This window comes from Tenrec ecaudatus, chromosome 4 (genome assembly GCF_050624435.1).
Source record: "Tenrec ecaudatus isolate mTenEca1 chromosome 4, mTenEca1.hap1, whole genome shotgun sequence".
NCBI classification, from domain to species: Eukaryota; Metazoa; Chordata; class Mammalia; order Afrosoricida; family Tenrecidae; genus Tenrec; species Tenrec ecaudatus.
The window spans coordinates 18,485,854-18,505,196 of record NC_134533.1 but is presented as its reverse complement, the minus strand read 5'-3'; the positions used below and the strand labels follow the sequence as shown (position 1 = coordinate 18,505,196).

Here is a 19,343-nt window from a genome sequence, read left to right as displayed (position 1 = left end):
GATTATATACGGACCTCTGTCATGTAACTTCAGTATTGTGAACAGTATGCCATTGAAATAAAGAAGGACAAGTTGATCAACATAACAAAATAGAAAATAATAAAATAGACTTATACACAAATTAAACTACAAGGAAGACAAACATGTTACTTCACAGTAGGATTACTTCAAAATGCATGATTGTTGAATTATTTAAACAATTAACAATTAAATTGTATTTTTAATTTCAAACTCTATAGCAATGATTTCTAAATGTGTGTTGTGATAATATGTATGTGAAAATGGTGGCTTCAAAAACTTTGTAGAAAAAAAATGAAGAGATAATGGATTTTTTTCACAAGCTTTTTGAAGCCTCCTCCTATTTCGCATACTTTATTGCTTATCAACATATAGTGTGTAGATGTATTTTACTGAATTTATTAGGAATTATATTAAATATCTAATACCTAACAATAAAATGTAAAAATAATAAATACACGATTGTTGCTGCTGTTTGGTACCACTGAGTCAGTTCCAATGCATAGCTGCTCTCCTACCAGAATACAACCCTCTGCCCAGCATGTCCTCATCCACATGAGACTTGCTAGATTCAGAAGCATCATTGCAGCCACCATGCGAATATACCTTGCTGAAAATCTTACCTCTATTGTTAACCCTCGATTTACCAGGCATACGATCCTGCTCCGGTGGCTGGTGCCTCCAAACTACAGAAAAGGCGCTCTCACTGTCCTCATTTCTAAGGAGAATTCTAGCTGGACTTCCAAACGGGCTTGTTCATTCTGCTCACAGTCTCTGGTACAGTCCATTGTCTTTGCCAACGTCATCATCCAAAGGCATCACCAATTCTTCAGCCTCCCTTGTTCATTTTCCAGCTCTCACAAGTTTCTGAGGCCATTGAAAAGGCCGTGGTTTGGATCAAGTTTACCTGAGTCCTCAAAGTGACATCTTCGCCTTTTAACATGCTGAAGACTATTTTTGACAGAAGATTTGGCCAATGCAATGTGTCATTTGATTGCTTCACACTGCTTCCATGAGAGATAATTGTAGATCCAAGTAAAATGTAATTATTGAGAAGGTCAATATTTGCTGTTCATCATGATGCTATTAAATCTTAAATTATAAACTCCATAGTGTGATATTTAAAATAAAACTTCCACCTAAGCATTATATTCTGATGTGACAATTCTGACATTAGCATATGTCATTACAAGAAAACTAGAAAGCGGTGTCAAATGTCTTACCCTTTCTGAGCAGGTTCAGGAAATCAATATATCACTTCATCCTTTATGTCTACACTGAGAATATAATTGGAAATCATTGTGCTTATTTTCTTCCTTAAATAGACAATGAGAAAATCATACTAATAACTTATTATTGATAAAATGCTGCCTTCTCATATTCTAAGCAATATAGTATACTGTTTCACATGTATTCACCCATTTAATTCTAACAGCAACCTTTGAAGTGAACATTACATTATTTTTTCATAATCAAGGAACACAAAGTCATCTTTGTTTGCTCCTTCTGATTTCAAGTATAATTATCTTGCCTATAAAAAGTACCGTTTTCTAACAATTGGACAATCATCATCAGGACATTTCATGGATTAAGAAAACAACTTTACCTCCTTCTGTATGACCTTAAGAACATCCATTTTTTTTTTAATTACTGGGCATTTTTCATGTTCCAGACACAGAGCTAGATGTTCAAACGATGGTTATGGACAAGACAGAGGCAGTAGGCTCTGCCAAGCTGAGAAAGTATCTTACTGCATCTCAAACTCAGAATGGAAAACCCAGGGAAAAGATGTTAAAATTCTAGCTGCCAGCCCAATGCTCTTCCTCTAGAATAAGCTGTTTGCCGAGGCTCATCCATTCTCTCAGTGGGATGAACTGCTTGTGGAAATACAGTTGTTGCAAAATATATATGAATATTCAATAGATTCCTTCCCTATTCTGCAGCAATGATTGGCACTATGGATACTAGAAGATACAAATATAAATAAAATTGGAGTCAGAAAAGGAGTTCCCATTAAAGCACACATGATTGGGACAGGAATTGTCAGAAAGATAAGAAATGGAGCCATGAATGGACAAGTGTTCAAGGTGTTAGTGGCCTATTACTAACAGCAAGACATTTTGTGGCAAGAATCTACTCATGTGGCTAGGAATTGATGGGTTTTTTTGCTGGCAAGAAGTAAGCCAAGAGCTGTGTCTGCTGCTTTCAGTCTTTGAACTATTTATCCAGTACACAGGCTAGATTCTGGCCCTCACTGGGTCTCTTAAAAACTGTTTATAAGGACATGTCATATTTAGAGGAAGTCCATGATCCCTAATCAAATTTATTTCTAAGATTGTGAAACTATGGCAAACAGAAACAATTGATAGAGAGAAGCCAAGTGGAAGAACTAAGAGACTGTTTCTGGGAGCCAAGAAGCATGTAATAACACAATCATCAAGTTAAAGCTGAGTCCGGAATTATTCCACTAGTGTACGTGCAGCCTAGAAAGGCGGTTTCCTCTTCATCCACTTAAGGGTAAAAGGCACTCGGACCAATTTAGTTCTCCATGTATTGTCATGAGTGGTCCATCGTTCAAAGAACGTGGCTGAAGGACAAAGAGAAGAATGCTTTTCTCCGAATTTGGCAGGGAGCAGCCCCCAGGAGACAACTACTGCTTGGGGAGAACACACTGTAGACAGTAACAAGTCAGTGTGAAGACACGATAGTCCTATAAAATGAGAGCGTCGGGAATGACGTAGAGATCCAAGTCAGAAACCTCAGTTCAAAAGAATGGATATTTCCACACGGTTAGAAGGCACAAGGAAATGTCTCTTTAAATATTTTCTTCACTGTTTAGAGGTCAGACAATCTTGACCACAGTGACGCCTGCTACACGGTCTGTGGTACTTGCACCGGGTTATTTTTGTATGGAGAACGGCCAAGTTAAAAATGGTCACATAACAAAGACATATTATGGTAAACTAATGAAACATCTGTTGGAGATACTTATGAGAGAATTTTACTAGGATGTGATAAATAAACAGAATATGGTATACAAGTTAAAGATAGATCTGTGCAAACTTCCCATAGATTATCGAGAAATACATTGTGCAAATTTCCCCCCAAAACTATTTCAAATCACCAATTTCTAAGGGGAAAAATTAAAGAAAATAATATGTAAACTAATAGACTAATATTAAAAGCTGATAGACAAATGTATTTCCTCCTTTACCTTTGAAAAGATAAATAATCTTTTGGGGTCTCTTGATGACCCCAAAGAACAACTTCTGGCCAGGACTGGAGGATTTATACTCAAGTTATTGACATCACCAGTTATATCAGGAAAATCCCAAATGTATAAAGAAGAAGCAATTAGAAGTGGAATCCCAGTAGAGAGAATGCTCTATGGGAAAAATCCTAATTTGTAGTGCTGTACATTCTAGGATGAGAATATTAGGGAGGGAATCTCCTTTCCTTACTTTTCTCTGATTTAACCTAATTATCTGCACTAACTACCAGGAAAATAATTTTAACTAATCCAGACTACCAAGACTCAAACTGTCTGTAAGTGCTCTCAATTCCTTATGAAACTAAATACAAGTAATTGTTTTCATCATTTCAAGATTTTTATTATTTGTTATATTTCATAAATGTGTTAGATGCCATCAAGTTGGTGCCAACTCAACTCGACTTAAATAAGTTTATGAACTCCTGCCTGAAGTGGGGGTTTTCCTAGTGAGCCTAAGGGTATGGCGGAGTATAAAGAGAGAGTATTATTTTCCAACTTTAAAACTTCCTTGCTTTTAATAAAGGGGCCCCAGTAGCACAGTGGTTATGCATTGGGCTGCTAACAGCAAGGTCAAGAGTTTGAAACTGCCTGCCACTCCATGAAAGAAAGATAAGGTTTTTCACTCCTGTAAAGAGTTACATTGTGAGAAACTCACAGGGGGCTGGTAGGAGGGGGTAACATATATACCCTTTCGGATAGGAATGCTATGAGTTGATTGCAGTGAGTTTGTTCATTTTCATTGAATTTTATTCCAATAAATGTTATTAGTCAATTACCAAATATATTCCCTCCTGGCCTTAGTAGCAGTGGAGAGAGTCCCTTAGGCTACTCAACCCTTCAAATCGCATCTCTGCTCTTCCCTTTTCTCTGTTCCAGCCTACCTTGGTTACGTTTTTCATAAATTACTTTATTCCATCATGTATTTAACTTTTCAACCATACGATTGTTATAAAGATTGAGAGGAAATATTATGAAGGTAATATTATGAAGGTTCCCCCCCAAAATATGGTGAATAATTATGAATGAATCTCATGGAAAATGATCTGTTACAAAGATATATTGTTTAGAATTATTTCCATGAAACACTTTCATCATAGTTCAACATTCATTTTTGCGTCTGTCTATTCAATGACAGTAGGCACAGAACCACTTTAAAGTTCTTATTAGTCATAATTGACTCAGTGACATACAATAGTGCATAATTGTTCCTGCTTTGTTTCAATACAATAATTTTCTCAACTTCTTGCTAATAAAGATTTTCCTTAAATGACCTTGCAGCAGATCCTTTATCTGATATCGAGAATCGGGTAACAGCAGATTTTAGTTAACTAAAGTGAGCATCTGTTGTTAGAACCTCCTGATACGTACAGCGTGGAAACTGATGAACAGGAAGCAGGATGACATAGCAGAGGCATTCACAGCCTGGTGGATGTTGAGATGAACGTAACCATGGTGGTCCAATGAATCCACTCTTGGTAATCCACTGACTTCCCCTGGGATCATCAGCCAGCACAACAAGAAGTAGATGATCTAGATGAAGGATCCAGATCCAGCAGAATTCCAAAGGCCAAAGAGAAATTTTTTTTGTGCTCTCTCTGTTATATAATAGGTCACACCCTTAACCTATCAGGCTGCAACCTGATCGATAGGTTAATCTCCTCCCCTATCCTTATCTAGGAGTGTCTAGTTGACATAATAGCTCACCATCGCTATAGCCATTGATAAGTAGCAGATAGAAAGAGGAAGAAATAGAATAATTCATACTCTTTGAGCCTTATCTCCTTATCAGCCACGCTCTGAAGGTAATAAATATAAAATGATTAACAAACATGAACGCTTTCTAGAAAATTGGAAAGCACATTACTGATCCTATCATTCTGGCTAATGTAAGGCAATGTTTTCCACATATCAGGTGATCGCTACTAAAATATGGACACATCAGCAAAATGCTAGCATTCATTTGCATGTTAATTATGACCTTTCCGCTTCATCTCCTCCCACTACCTGCCCCATTTATTAAGCTCCAGCACATTGTCTTTCTTTCTCCTACTCCAAAATATCACGTCTCACCCAGGAAGCATTGTGCTTCTTGTTTCTGCTGGATAAACATCTACTTACGCTCCCCTTCTTATCGTTTAGACTTCAACTCAATGTTACCTCCTTCAGGAGACCTTCCCCTTCCGTGGAGAATAAACACATTAACATGAATTGTTGTGCTATTTTATTTTGACTATGATATTTGCTTCCATATTGTCTGACTATACTTTCATACATTTAAGAGTATTTGAAAGTATTTTATTGTTTGGCTGTCTTGTTATCTGATTATTCTTCTTTACAAAATATACCTGACTTACTATGTTGCTGCACTGAGCTGACTCCTATTTAGGGAGATTCCATGTGTATCAAGCCAGCAACAGAGAGGTCTATCACAAAAAATTAAAAGTTCAAGATCTCTCTGACCCCTGATCTATCTCATTGTCCGTGAATAACCACAGACAGCCCACACTCCCTGCCCAACAATCACAAAGAGACTAAAAACTGGGGTCGACTAGCTGCTCAGAAGTCAAATAACTGAAAATAATCAGTGGAAAAAATTAGTGGCTACTACAAACATGTACATTTTTGTAATCAAATGTTTTATTTTATGGGGTTGTGTTATTGAAAGAGAGTTTTAAGGATGCAGGGCTCCACCTGGTACACCTTAGTCCCAATTCACCATCAGTTCTGTCTTAAATCTTGACCAAAGGGTTCAGTAAAAAACTGGGGAACAAACAAAAGTGAGATTTGTTCAGAAAGTTGTGTGTTTGTTGTTTTCTACAACAACTGTGATTAATGACTCCTTCATGCCTTTATTTTAAGGCTTCAAATCCTGAGGTTCAATAAAGTTCACTGCTCTGAAGAGTTTGAAAACATACACACACAAATACATAAATATTCCAATGTACATACATGTGTATAAACATAAACACATATGTAATTAATAAGAATAGACACATTTTTCTTTCTTTGTGAAAATTTTACCTTACTAAATGTGACTGGATTAAAATTAATTAAAATTAAACAAATGAAAAGATGATTGCTTACATTTTAGAAGTCTTTTCATAATTATTGGTAACCTAAAGAAAATGGACAGACCTTATATCCTGATAAGGAAGGCTATTGAATTTGCACATTCAAAATCAATTCCAGATTTTTGTGCCTTTAAGTAGTTCCTCTTTCAGAACAAAGCTTTTAGACAATATTTTAAAAAAAAACCCTAAGGATGGAGTCTCAATTACATATAAAACATAGAAATAATTTGTAATTTTAAAATCATGTAGAACATGTATGACATGGAACAAATGAACATACTAGAATTACTAAGGGTGCTGCTAATTTCTACTAATTTATTATCCCCCAAAGGTTAAACAACAAACCACAAAGAGAAAAGGAAAAACAGATCCATTTCTATAGCTCCTCAAAATAGCTTGAAAGTGGCCTGTTGAAACCTACTTAAGAAAATATATTCTACATTTCAAAGCATCAAATTTCATTTACTGTCCCTTTAGCATCCTAAACGATGAGATAAATAGGATATTTGATTGGACACTATAGGGTTTTAAATAAGTTCATGCAAAATAAATGAAGCTATTTAACTATTAGTAGATGCTTTTATTTTAAAATGGAAGTTCATGCATACAGTTATATTGTTTAAGATTTTTGAAATAGAATTTATAGAAGACCATATAAAATATTCCATTTTCATGGATATTGTTCTCCATCATAGCAATACATTTTGTAGGATTATATTTAAATTAATACTTTGACAAAACAGTGCATGATCCAGAACCAAACTTTAATTCTATGTGCAAGGAGAAAACAATACAGTTTCTTTGAGGCAGAATTTAAAAGATTGCTTTGAGAAATGTCTATATCATGAAAAATTTCTAAATTCCAAAATTTGTATTACATATTGAATTGAAAGAAAAGAGAGTAAATGGCATTTTAAACATTTTTGTCACCTTGTATTTTATAGATCCAGAAGGTTCCAAAACACTTTTATAATTTTCTACACTTATGTTCAATTTTTTTCAAGACAAAATTTCATTTATTTGTAATTAGAATTTAGATTACCCATTGAAAATGTTGGCAACTTTTGTTTCCTCAAAGAAATTGTTAACTCCCATGTTTTCTATTGGACTATGATGCTCTTCCGACATAGTAAATTTCTATCTTACTTAATTGAAAATATTCTATTGATTGCTTGGCTCATGGATTCATTCACCTCCTTCTTCCTGAGACAGTAGATCATGGGGTTCAACATGAAAATCACGGTGGTATAAAATACAGCCACCATTGTCTCTTGCTCCACAGACTCCTCTGTTGGACTTCTAAGATCCGTGAAGAAGAGAGTTTCACCAAATATGGTGACAGCAGTCAGGTGAGAGCCACATGTGGAGAAAGCTGCCTTCCTTCCATCAGCAAACGCATTTCTATGATGGCAATCATGGTAAATACATATGACAGGGTAATGACCAACAATGAATAAGAGAAGCTGAGGCCTGCTAATACGCGCATGGTGTATTCTCTGATGAAGGTCCTTGCGCATGCCATTTTGAGGAGAGCTGGGCCTGCGCAGCGGAAGTGGTTGATCTCGATGTTCCCACGGAAGTACAAACCATGTATCCAGAGGGTTGAGATCAGAGTAGTAACGAAGCCAGATAGATAGATAGATAGATAGATAGATAGATAGATAGATAGATAGATAGATAGATAGATAGATAGATAGATAGATAGATATCAATGATAGATAGATAATAGAGAGAGAGAGAGAGAAAGAGAGAGAGAGAGAAAGAGAGAGAGAGAGAGAGAAAGAGATGAGATTAGTTGAATACAGTCTTTGACATTCTAGGTTACCATTTGCTATGCATAGATCAAAGACCATCACAGCAAAGATGAAGACTTTGATGTGCACAAAGGCAATTAAGAGAAAGCACTGCACTATGCAACCAGGACAGGAGATGGTTTTGGTTTTAGATAACAAGTTTTCCAACATTTTAGGGGTAAATTAGAGGAGAACTACACATAGTCAAAAAGACAAGTTACAGGAAAAGGCACTTGGGGGTGCTGAGTTGGGGACTGATCATGCCAGTGTTCCCAACCAGGGTGATGATGTAGACTAATAAGAAAATCCCAAAGAAAAGAAGTTGCAATTCAGGACAACTAGTTAATCCTCAAAATATAAATTCTGTCACATCAGTAAAATTGATCATTTTCTTAAATTTTATCCAAATAAGATCCATTGTATCTAATAAAATAAAATAAAATAAACAGCAAATACACATGCCAAATATAACCATTCCTTCCTTTGCATTATATTTTCTAATCCACTCATTTCAATGCCTCTGCTGTTTTTCTTCTGTTCTCTGCCTTCTTTCTCAGCCACCAGTATTTCTTTCTCATATCCATGTAAGTATGATATTTTTATAGATAAAGCATTTGAATGTTTAAAAATTTTAAGAATATAGTGACAGAGCTTCTGCAAAGAAACAGTTTTCTTGTCTACAAATAAAGATTTAAGAATGTTTATTCTTGTCATTTCCTCACATGGGGAAGATCTCAGCTTTGGGCAGGTGTATATATTTTATTTCTTGCTTAGAGTTACAGACTTTGCAAGGCTTGCAATAAACTTGACATGCAAACCGCATGGAAAGAAAGGCTATTGCATGCATACCTAGAAAGTAAAATACTGTCTTAATTTAGCCAACTTGGGATATTTATTATAAGAAGAACATAATAAAGATATCAACACTGAGACATAAACCCAACACTTTTATCTGAATACTAATGAAAGAAAAAATCCACATAGCATCATAGCAATTCATCAATACAAAATAAAAATCAACCACAGTGGAATTTTGTGTTTTCAGGTATGATCCATATTACAAATAAATGATAATAATGAAAGCAGGCAACACTTTCTTTCTAAAATCTTTTTTTTCCCATTTATCCCAGTGCCATTAATAAATTCTAAGGCAGAATCACTCTTCAATTTCTCTCTACTCTATAGACCAATGGTTCTCAACCTTCCTCATGCCACGACCCTCCAATACAGTTCCTCATGTTGAAGTGACCCCAACAATAAAATTATTTTCGCTGCTACTTCATAACTGCAATTTTGCTACTGTTATGAATCATAATATAAACATGATATGCAGGATGTATTTTCATTGTTACAAACTGACCATAATTAAAGCATAGTGATTAATCACAAAATAATATGTGATTATATATTGTGAAATATGTATGCATTTCCCGATGGTCTTAGGCGACCCCCGTGAGACCCGTTAGGCGACCTCAACACAGGTTGAGAACCATGCTATAAACTGAATTATGCTAAAATTATGCTATAAACAGGAATTATGTGCTTATTCACATCCATTAGCCCATGGTTATGATAATTCCATTCAATCATTATAAAAAATAATTCTTTGAGTTTGTGTCAGTCAAAATGTGTTATCTTCTGCATTTATGAACATCTAATACTCATTTCAGCCCATTGTGATTTTGTGCATAACATTTTTTATAGTTCTTTTGCTGCAGATTTCCCTTCTAGCTGTTGTGCATTTATTCTGAATTTACTTCTATCTTCCAGTAAGAATAAAACAATATGAGTAAACTTCTATATTATTTCCCTATAAAAATGTATGCTTAAATTCATAAAATATCTCAAATGTATTATAAAGGTAAGAAAATGTGTTTGAAGGCAACTTAAGATGATTTATTTTCTTACTGTATCACATGAAGTTGATGATTTTTTTGGATTCTGGAAATATAGCTCATTCCAATACACTAAGTATTTGAGATGATGTATCAGGATGATTTTTCTTAATAAACTTGATTCACAGGCCAATGAATGGCACAGCTGTTGGTCTTTCATGAAGTGAGAAGAATGTGTCATCCTGCCTCCGACTGATCACAGTGACTACTGAAGAGTTAAGATGGCATGTAATTGACGTCATATGGTTTCTTGTTCGTTCATTTAAAATTACCCAGGAAAGAACCATGAAATTCTTCATTAAAAGTAAAATGGAGAAAGTCTTGAGTTACACATCTGTTTCCTTTCCAACTTACTGGTTACTAGATGTATGATCTTTGACTTATTATTTAAAGTCTTTGTTCCTCAGTTTGTAAACGGTTAAATATAGATAAAACTTTGGAGGAATTAATGCACAGACTGGCCAACATACACAAATTAAACACTATTCAACATTAGATGACAATGAAGAATGTGGGAAAAAACCCAAATTATGGATGAATCTGGAGACATTAGGCTGAATAAAATATGTCAATAACAATAGGTCACATAAATGGTCAAGAAAAGATTTCACACAAAGAAGTATTCTTTCATGGTTACCAGGAATGTGAGAGTGTGAGAGGCTAAATCACTAAACAGAGAGATGTTGTATATTAACTTGAACAGGGAAAGACAATCTAAAATAAGGTGGACGGGCATAGCACAGCATGATCAATGGTAATGAAAATTACTAGTCAGTGCACAAAAATAAGAGAAAACATGGGAAAATAATGAGAACACACATATAAATAAAAAATGAAATGGTATTCACAAAGAACTGGGGAGGGAGGATAATAACAATATTATGATGAGCTAGAATTCAACAAATTAAAAAACCTAGAAGAAAGGGACATTTCTAGAAGCACACTTCCTACAGAAACCCAAATGATGAAAGTAGAAAACCTGCAGAGATAATATGGAGAAAATTTGATCAGATCATTAAGACTCTCCCGACAACAACTCATAATTCCAGCCCTTCATTATTTCACTGGTACACTTACCAAAGACTCAGAGAAGATCAGACACTAATTCCATTCCAACTTTACCAGTGTTTAGAAAAACCTGAAAAACGGTTTAATTCATTTTCGGAAGTAAACATAACCCCGACAGTAAAGCCAGGCAGAGACATTACTAAGAAAATTACAAAGCAATATCCCTCATAAACTTGGATACATAATTTATTAACAAAATAATAGCCAGGCATTTCTAATAATATGTATAAACATATATCATCATTATATAAATATATAAAATGATCACTGAGATTCATCCCAGGTATGCGAGGGTATACTGAGGAAAAGAATAAGAGCCACAACATGGATAGATGTATACTTATCCATGTTCTTAGCAGCACTATGCGCCATGACAAAATGATGGAAACAACTTAAATGCCCATCAATTGAAGAACGAATACATAAGCGTTGGTGTGTACCCACAAGGAATATTACACCTTTTAATGAGTAACAATCTGCAAAATACCTCATGATTCAACCTACTCGATTCCATGCCGAGTTGAATAAATCTATTACAAGGATAAACAATCCATGAGACTGCCATTATAATTTTAAAATACAATAAGAAGGAGGTTGGCAGAAAAAGGATGGAGGCAGGGGAGGCCACTGGAAGGCAGCAAGAGTTAAAGGAAATGCAGTTAAATACTGTTCTCTCTACAACCGTGTAGTAGTGGTCATCTATGAGTAGAGGCTTGGATATGCATGCTGACACAAATCATTGATGGCATCAAAATGGACATCTCCTTGGCTTAAAAGACGAATATATATGTTTAAAATCCAAATTTCTCCATATGATTTTTGATGCAGTTTTGTTGTTTATGTTCTTTTTCCTTTAACATTATCGAGAGAAAAAAACTCTTAATTATTTTAGGTCATTTTGTTGGGGGTTCTAACAACTCTTGTTACAATCCACACATCACTTGTATCCGACATATTAGTACATATATTCCATCATTCTTTTCTAGACATTTACTTTCCATTGAGCCCTTGGGATCAGCTCCTCTTTCCCACCCACCCCCCAACCCTCATGGCCCCTTAATATATTACAGATTGTTAATTATTTTCAAATGTCACACCAACCGCTGTCTCCCTTCCCGTCTGGTTTCTGTTGTTCATCCCCCTGGATAGAGGTGTGTGGTTATGTGCCATTCATTGAGATCGGTGGCCCCTTTCCTTCCCACCTTTCTCCCCTCTTCCCCCTACCATTTTGATGTGTCTATTCCCATTCCTGTTCCTGGGTTCCATGTGTTGTGAGTTTTATCCCTTGCCTATACCTATGTACATTTTCCCTTCTAGTCCAGAGTAGGAAATGGCACTGGGGTCACGATAGTGTGGGGTGAGGAGGCATGAAAGGATCAGAGGTATATTGCCTGATCCATTAGTACTCTACTGCACCCTGATTGACTCATCCCCTCCCTGAGACCCCTCTGTGGGTGGATGTTCCATTGTCCACAGATGGTCTTTGGGTCTCCACTCCAAGCCCCCTCCATTCTCACCAATACATTTTTGTTTGTTTGTTTACTATTTGTTGTGATCTTCTGAATGCCCATTTCCTGTTCTAGATGGTACCTCATGATCACACCAGTTCTTAAAGATCATTTTGAATGATAAAAATAATTTCTAATTGTTGCCTTTCTCACATTGAAAATCTCAACCCATTTCAGAAAAAAACCTCTTTTAATACCTAAAAATATGATTCAAAATTTTATTGATAAAGAAAATAATGTGTGACTATAATGAGCTTAGTTTTCAGTTTACCGTCTCCATAATGCAAGAGATGAGACTGTATTGCTCTAATTGAGCTTAATTAATAAGTTAGGAATGCAAAGGGAATCTTCAATTCCTTTTGTCAGCCTTTTCATTTCAACCACTGTCTCTAGAAATTTCAACCCAGTTAGCTGCCTACTACTAAATTTAGAGATTTATTAAACAAGCTAGCCTAAAATGTGAGCTCTAACACAGAAATAATGAAACAGAGTCCTTCATGAATTTTTAAATGATGACTTAGCCTTTTATTTCCCTAGTGTTTGCTTCCCTATTGCTTTTCTGAAAGCCTCTTTCACATCTTTGTTTCTGAGGCCATAGATCATGGGGTTCAGCATGGGGATCACCGTGGTGTAAAACACAGCCACCATTTTCCCTTGCTCCACAGATTCCTCAGTGGGACGTCTCATGTGCATACAGAAGAGGGTCGCATAGAAGATGGTGACCACAGTGAGATGGGAGCCACATGTAGAGAAGGCCTTTTTCCTTCCCTCTGCAGAACGGCTTTTGAGGATAGCAACCAGGATAAACATGTAGGATGTCAGGATGATCAGGAGGGATTGGACATTGCTGTAGCCAGCTACTACGTACATGGAGAGCTCTTTGCTGTAAGTGTCAGAGCACGCCAGCTTGATAAGAGGGGGATCAGCACAGTAGAAATGGTTAATTTCATTAGCGCCGCAGAAGGAGAGGCTATAGGTCCTCAGGGTTTCCATTACGCTTAGGAGGAAGCCATAGACATAGGGGATAATGATCAGGCGGACACAGACACTCTTGGACATCTTGCTACTATAGAGCAGTGGGTTGCAGATGGCCATGTAGCGATCATATGCCATGACAGCCAACATGCAGTGCTCTGTAAGGACCACAGCAATGACAATGTAGCACTGCACCAAACACCCAGCATACGAGATAGTCTTCTTCTCCGATAAGAAATTCTCTAGCATTTTGGGTGTGACATTGGTGGAGAAACACAGGTCTAACACGGACAAACTTGAGAGGAAAAAGTACATGGGAGTGTGAAGTCGAGAATCAATTCTGATTAAAACAATCATGCCCAGGTTTCCGGTCACAGTGATGACATAGATCACAAGGAACAGCACAAAGAAGACAACTCTCAGCTCTGGGCGGCTCGTTAGACCCAAAAGGATAAATTCTGTCACTTCGGTGTAGTTCCTTCTGGACATATCCTTGTCTCAAAAGTGAGGCTTTGGTTTTGTTGTCTATGGAGAGAAATAAATGTATATTTTCATTATGGAAACTTTGGTTAAATATTCAGCTGTGACTAAAAGGTCCAAGGGTTTTCTTTATGGCATTCCAATGACAGTTCCATAATTATATAAAGCAACATGTAAGTAACATATAAGCATTTTTCATAGAATAGTTTCATTAGGAGTGAATTTTATAATCACACTGTAATTGCTTTGAAGATTGATGGCAAAATAATAAAGAAATCTCCAAATTTCAGAAAATGTACAATCTCTACATGACTGAAGAAATCATTGCATAAATTTAGAAATGTTAATAACCCCTTTCTACACACTTTTATGGATACATATAGAAAAAATAGATATCAAAAATTTGTTTAAGATTACCTAGATAAAGCTCTTCATTTTCACATCTAGGGGAATGGAATCTTAGACGGGTAAGGTGGTATGTCCAACCTCAACCCCATCCCTGGAGGAGGACCTTCATTCATATTTCCTAGTTCAATGAGGTACTAAGTCCACATATAAGTGTATCTCACCAAGTCCTATTTGTTGACTGGAACACAATACAGTACAAAATTTTATTTATTTATTGTTGGTAGTGATGTTTGTGATTTTATGGTTTATAAATAGGCTGTTTGGGTGATTTTATAAAATAGCTATTTTTTACTGAAACTTTAATAGCTATACCATATGTTCTTTTTCATTATTACACACCAAGTTAGCCAATATTTTCATTATGTGTAAATTTTGAATGGATTTCTGTTCATCGGTGTTCATACTGTGTATTAAGTATTTAGTGTTATTGGTTTTCAGTTCTTCAGTACTTTAGTAACTCATGCTGCACATAAATACTTTTATAGTCCTAAGCTAGAATTACATCATCTTTGATACTGTTGTATAATCCAGTTCAATTTTAGGAGCCCACTTTCTATTCTTCATAATATTAAACCTGAAGAATAAGTTAGTTATGAAAATTAAACTAAACATCAGTGTGCGGTCCTCTAACCAAACATCTATGCCATTTATCAGTGTGTTTGTCATACCATGGTACTTGTGTGTTTCTATGATGCTGGATGCTCTGCCACCAGTATGTCCAGAATCAGCAGAGCCACGCATGATAAAAAAGGTTTTATCCGCACTTTCAGAATAAGAAAGAACATACTATGAAGAAGAAATAGGTTATACTCCTATGACAACATAGTCCCTAAAATCCTTAAGTATAGCAACGAAACATTACCAGACATACTGACAGAAGATGAGAGTTTCAGGTTCGAAGATATTCAAAATATACCTGGGGAAGTGCTGCCGCGTTAGAGTAGACTTGACTTTAATGGCATAGAGGGAGTGGAGCTCTTGGAACTTTCATTTGCTGGTGGGGAATGGCTCCAAATACAAAGCAAACAATGACATATATCCATTATTAATTATAATTTTCTAAATATGACTATATGAGGGAAAATTTTAAATGAACACATAAAGTTGATATTCTAAGTTTTAGTAAGAAGATATGGAATTATATTGGCCAATTGAAATTAGACAATCATATGGTCTCCTACATAGGAAATGGCAAATCCAAGAGTAATGGCATTGCCTTCCTTCTCAACTTTAACATGTCAAGATCTGTCTTCAAGTATGATGCTGTCTGTGATAAGATAATATGTATAAGGACACAGGAAGACTAATATAGAACTGTTATTAAGACTTATGAAACAACCACTAAAGCTAGAAAGAAGATATGAACTCACCTCTTCTAAAATGCAATTATGATGCATTGATAATTACTGGTGGCTGGCATGTGAATGTTGTAAAAAGGGGAAGGATCAGTAGTTGGGATATAAAGCTTTGGTAATAGAAGTGAAACTGGAGATCAAATGATATAATTTTTCAAGATCAGCAAATTCTTCATTGGAAATATCTTTTTGTCAACAACATAATGGCATCTATACACATAAGTTTCACCAGGTAGAGCAAAAAGGAGTAAAACTGGATGTATCTGTAGAAAGATGATGAAGGAGCTGAAATCATCAGCCCAAAGAACGCTGGTGGGCAACTGGAACGGGCTATGAATTGCTCAGAAGCAACTTCCGGTTGATGCTAAAGAAAAATAAAACAAGTCCACGATACCCAAAATACAAGCTTGTGTATATCCAAACTGAATTTAAAGAGCGTCTCAACAGCAGATTTGACCTATGAAATGCTAATGATAGAAGACCCGAAGAGCTGTGGGATGGCATCAGACTCGTCATAGATGAAGGGGTAAACGTGGTCATTAACAAGACGGGAAAGAGAAAACACGGAGGTAGATGCCAGAAGAGACCCTTAAACGTGCTTTCGAAAGTAGAATAGCTAAAGCAAATGTAAGAAAGTACAACATGAATGAGCTGAAGGGATCATTTCCATGTCATCTCAAAAAGAGTGCTATCATGAAATGCACAGACTTGGGGTTAGAAAGCCAAAAAGGAAGAATGTGCTCAGCATACCTCAAGTTGAACAAAACTGAAGTAAAATTCCAAGCCTAGAGCTTTGTCACTGAAGGTTTCTAATGAGCAAAATGTGGAACGATGCAGAAAGCATCAAAAGGAAATAGAAGAAATGCATGGAGTCACAGTCCCTACCAGAGTCAGTTGCTATTCAATGATTTGAAGAAGTAGTATATGATTAATAATTTTTGATATTTAAGGAAGAAGTCTAAACTGTATTGAAAGCATTAACAAAAAATAATGATCAATAAATTGATGGAATGAAAAATGAAATGTTTAAAAAATCTGAAGAAATGCTGGAAGCATTCGTTCATTGATGTCAAGAAATCAGAAAGACAGCTACCTGGCCAACTGATTGCAAAAGCTCTATATTTGTGCCCATTCTGAAGAACGACACTCTAAAAGAATGCAAACATCAAACAATATTATTATAATCAGCTGCAAGTATAATATTGTTGAAAACAATTTAAAAACAAAGTTGCAGCAATAGATGGTCAGGGAGATGCCAGAAATCCAAGTCAGTTTCAGAGAAGGAAAGAAAACAAGAGATATTATTGCTGATATCAGATGAGTGTTGGCTCAAAGCAGAGCCACCAGGACAAAAGGTTTGTATGTGTTTCATTGACTATTCAAAGGCCTGTGACTGTGTGGATCCTAACAAACTATGGATAACCTTAAGAAAAGGGGAATTCCAGAACACTTCATTGGGATCATGGGAAACCTGTACATGGAACGAGAGGCAGTTATTTGAACTGAACAAGGAAATACTGCATTATTTAAAATCAGGAAATGTTTGTGTCAGGGTTATAGTCTTTTGCCTATTTATGCAATGTATATGCTAAGCAAATAATTTGAGAAAATGGACTAGATGAAGAAGGAGGAGGTGTCAGGTTTGGTACAAGTCTTCTGAACATCCTTCAATGGTCGCAATGCATACTGAAAGCAAGAATAACTTGTAGCATTTGCTAATGAAAATTGAGTACTACAGCCTTCAGTATGAATTTCAACTTAATGTAAAAAGTACATAAAATCCTCACAATTGGACCAAGAAAACATCTTAATAAGCAGAGAAAATAACTAAAGGTGCCAAGGATTTCATTTCCCTTAGATCAAGAGAAAATGTTTATGGAAGCAGCGGTCAAAAATTCAACAGACATATCATGTTAGGAAATATTGTTAATAAGTATTGATAAGCAAGAATGTCACTTTGAGAACTAAGGTATGACTGACCCAAGTTGCATATTATCAATTGTCCAACATGCAGTCACAAAAGAATAGTAAATAAGAAAGATCAAAGAAGAATGGATGCTTTTGAATAACAGTGAGCAATATTTAAAGAACCATGGAATACATGGAATTCTGTACATCGGTATTTGCATGATCCCCTCCCCATAAGGATCTTATGAAAGTTATATGTATTATTAACAAGCAATCCCATCCCTTTGTGGAATGGCAAATACCTTATTTGCGAAATTGTACCCAATCATTTTGTGGAAGTCATAAAGTTCATGCAAGGGTAGAAGAATCATATTAAGTACTCCATTATGAGATAAAGACATCTATTAATAATAAATACATAAGTAAATCAATGCATAATTGATAAAAGTAAATATAAAAATTAAATAGTAAAAACAACTGCAAATATATCAATATACACAGTAAATGATACAACTCCTATTTGCAGAATAAATATGGAAATAAAATCCAGATAAAATATTTAAAATAGACATATCTAAACTACAAAGGTGATAAAGATGAAGAAAGTTAAAAGTAATTGAGCGATCATTGTAGAAAACTCCCAATCCAATGATATATGACTAATTTGTTTTGTTTTATTAGAAAGTATAGCATTTGGAATTTGTGTATTTGCTTGTGACTTAAATGTTTTAGCATGATGTATTATTAACCTTTATTTTTAAAATAGTTTTTGCTCAAAAAGTATATTATTATCAAACAAACTTTCTTTTTATTTAAGTTGCTTCTTATGCTTTTCTATCTTTTTATTTTTACTTTCCCATGTTTATGGCTTAACTGTATCTATTTTAAATATCTACATTTAGATTGACGTAAAAATAATTGAAATTTCAAGGCAGTAATTTCCACTATTTCACTAAATCAGTTAACTAGCAATACAGTTCCTGTGAATGCAAGAGCTCTATGTTTAACAATTACAGAATGTAAATTTTCTAAAGCCTGCATGAGACATTTATAAAGACTGATCACATGTATGAGTATAAAACCAGTAAAAGCCAACTTAAAAAAAATTACTTTCACTCAGTTCATATTTTGTGATCACATCATGCAATTAGCAATTAAAATCTAAAGGTTTGGAAATTATAAAACTTTAAATAACATCAAAGAATGAATCAAATTAGAAATGCATAAATGAGTAGAACTGAATCTTAATTCAAATTATATTATAATATATTACTAACTTAGATCACAATCCTTGATTCATTCAAAGAACTATTTGTAATGAAATGGATAACCTGAAGTCCTTATATTACTAAACCAGAAAAAAAAAGCCAATGGAATAGGACCCATGAGCTACACCTGCTTCCCTAGGTGTTTTCTCAACAAAAATAAAGATACATACTGAAAGGAAGTTCTCTTTCTACAAAATGGGGAAACAAAGAATTAAAACCACATCTCCTCTGAATTTCTAACAGAATCGTATGTGGCAAAAGGCAGGACAAAAAAGAAACAATAACCCTATCCATGGTGTAGATTCTAACTCATGGCAACCTTTTG

General features: G+C 35.3%; 1 protein-coding gene and 1 pseudogene across 1 annotated transcript; both read right to left on the bottom strand.

Annotated features, from left to right (window-relative positions):
• Positions 1-7,502: 7,502 nt before the first annotated feature.
• LOC142446384 (olfactory receptor 5M3-like) lies at positions 7,503-8,541 on the bottom strand (annotated as a pseudogene).
• A 4,608-nt stretch (positions 8,542-13,149) lies between these two features.
• LOC142446383 (olfactory receptor 5M5-like) lies at positions 13,150-14,088 on the bottom strand. The gene has a single exon (XM_075548137.1). It carries the CDS (start codon positions 14,086-14,088, stop codon positions 13,150-13,152), a length of 939 nt encoding a protein of 312 aa, XP_075404252.1.
• Between the last annotated feature and the right edge of the window lie 5,255 nt (positions 14,089-19,343).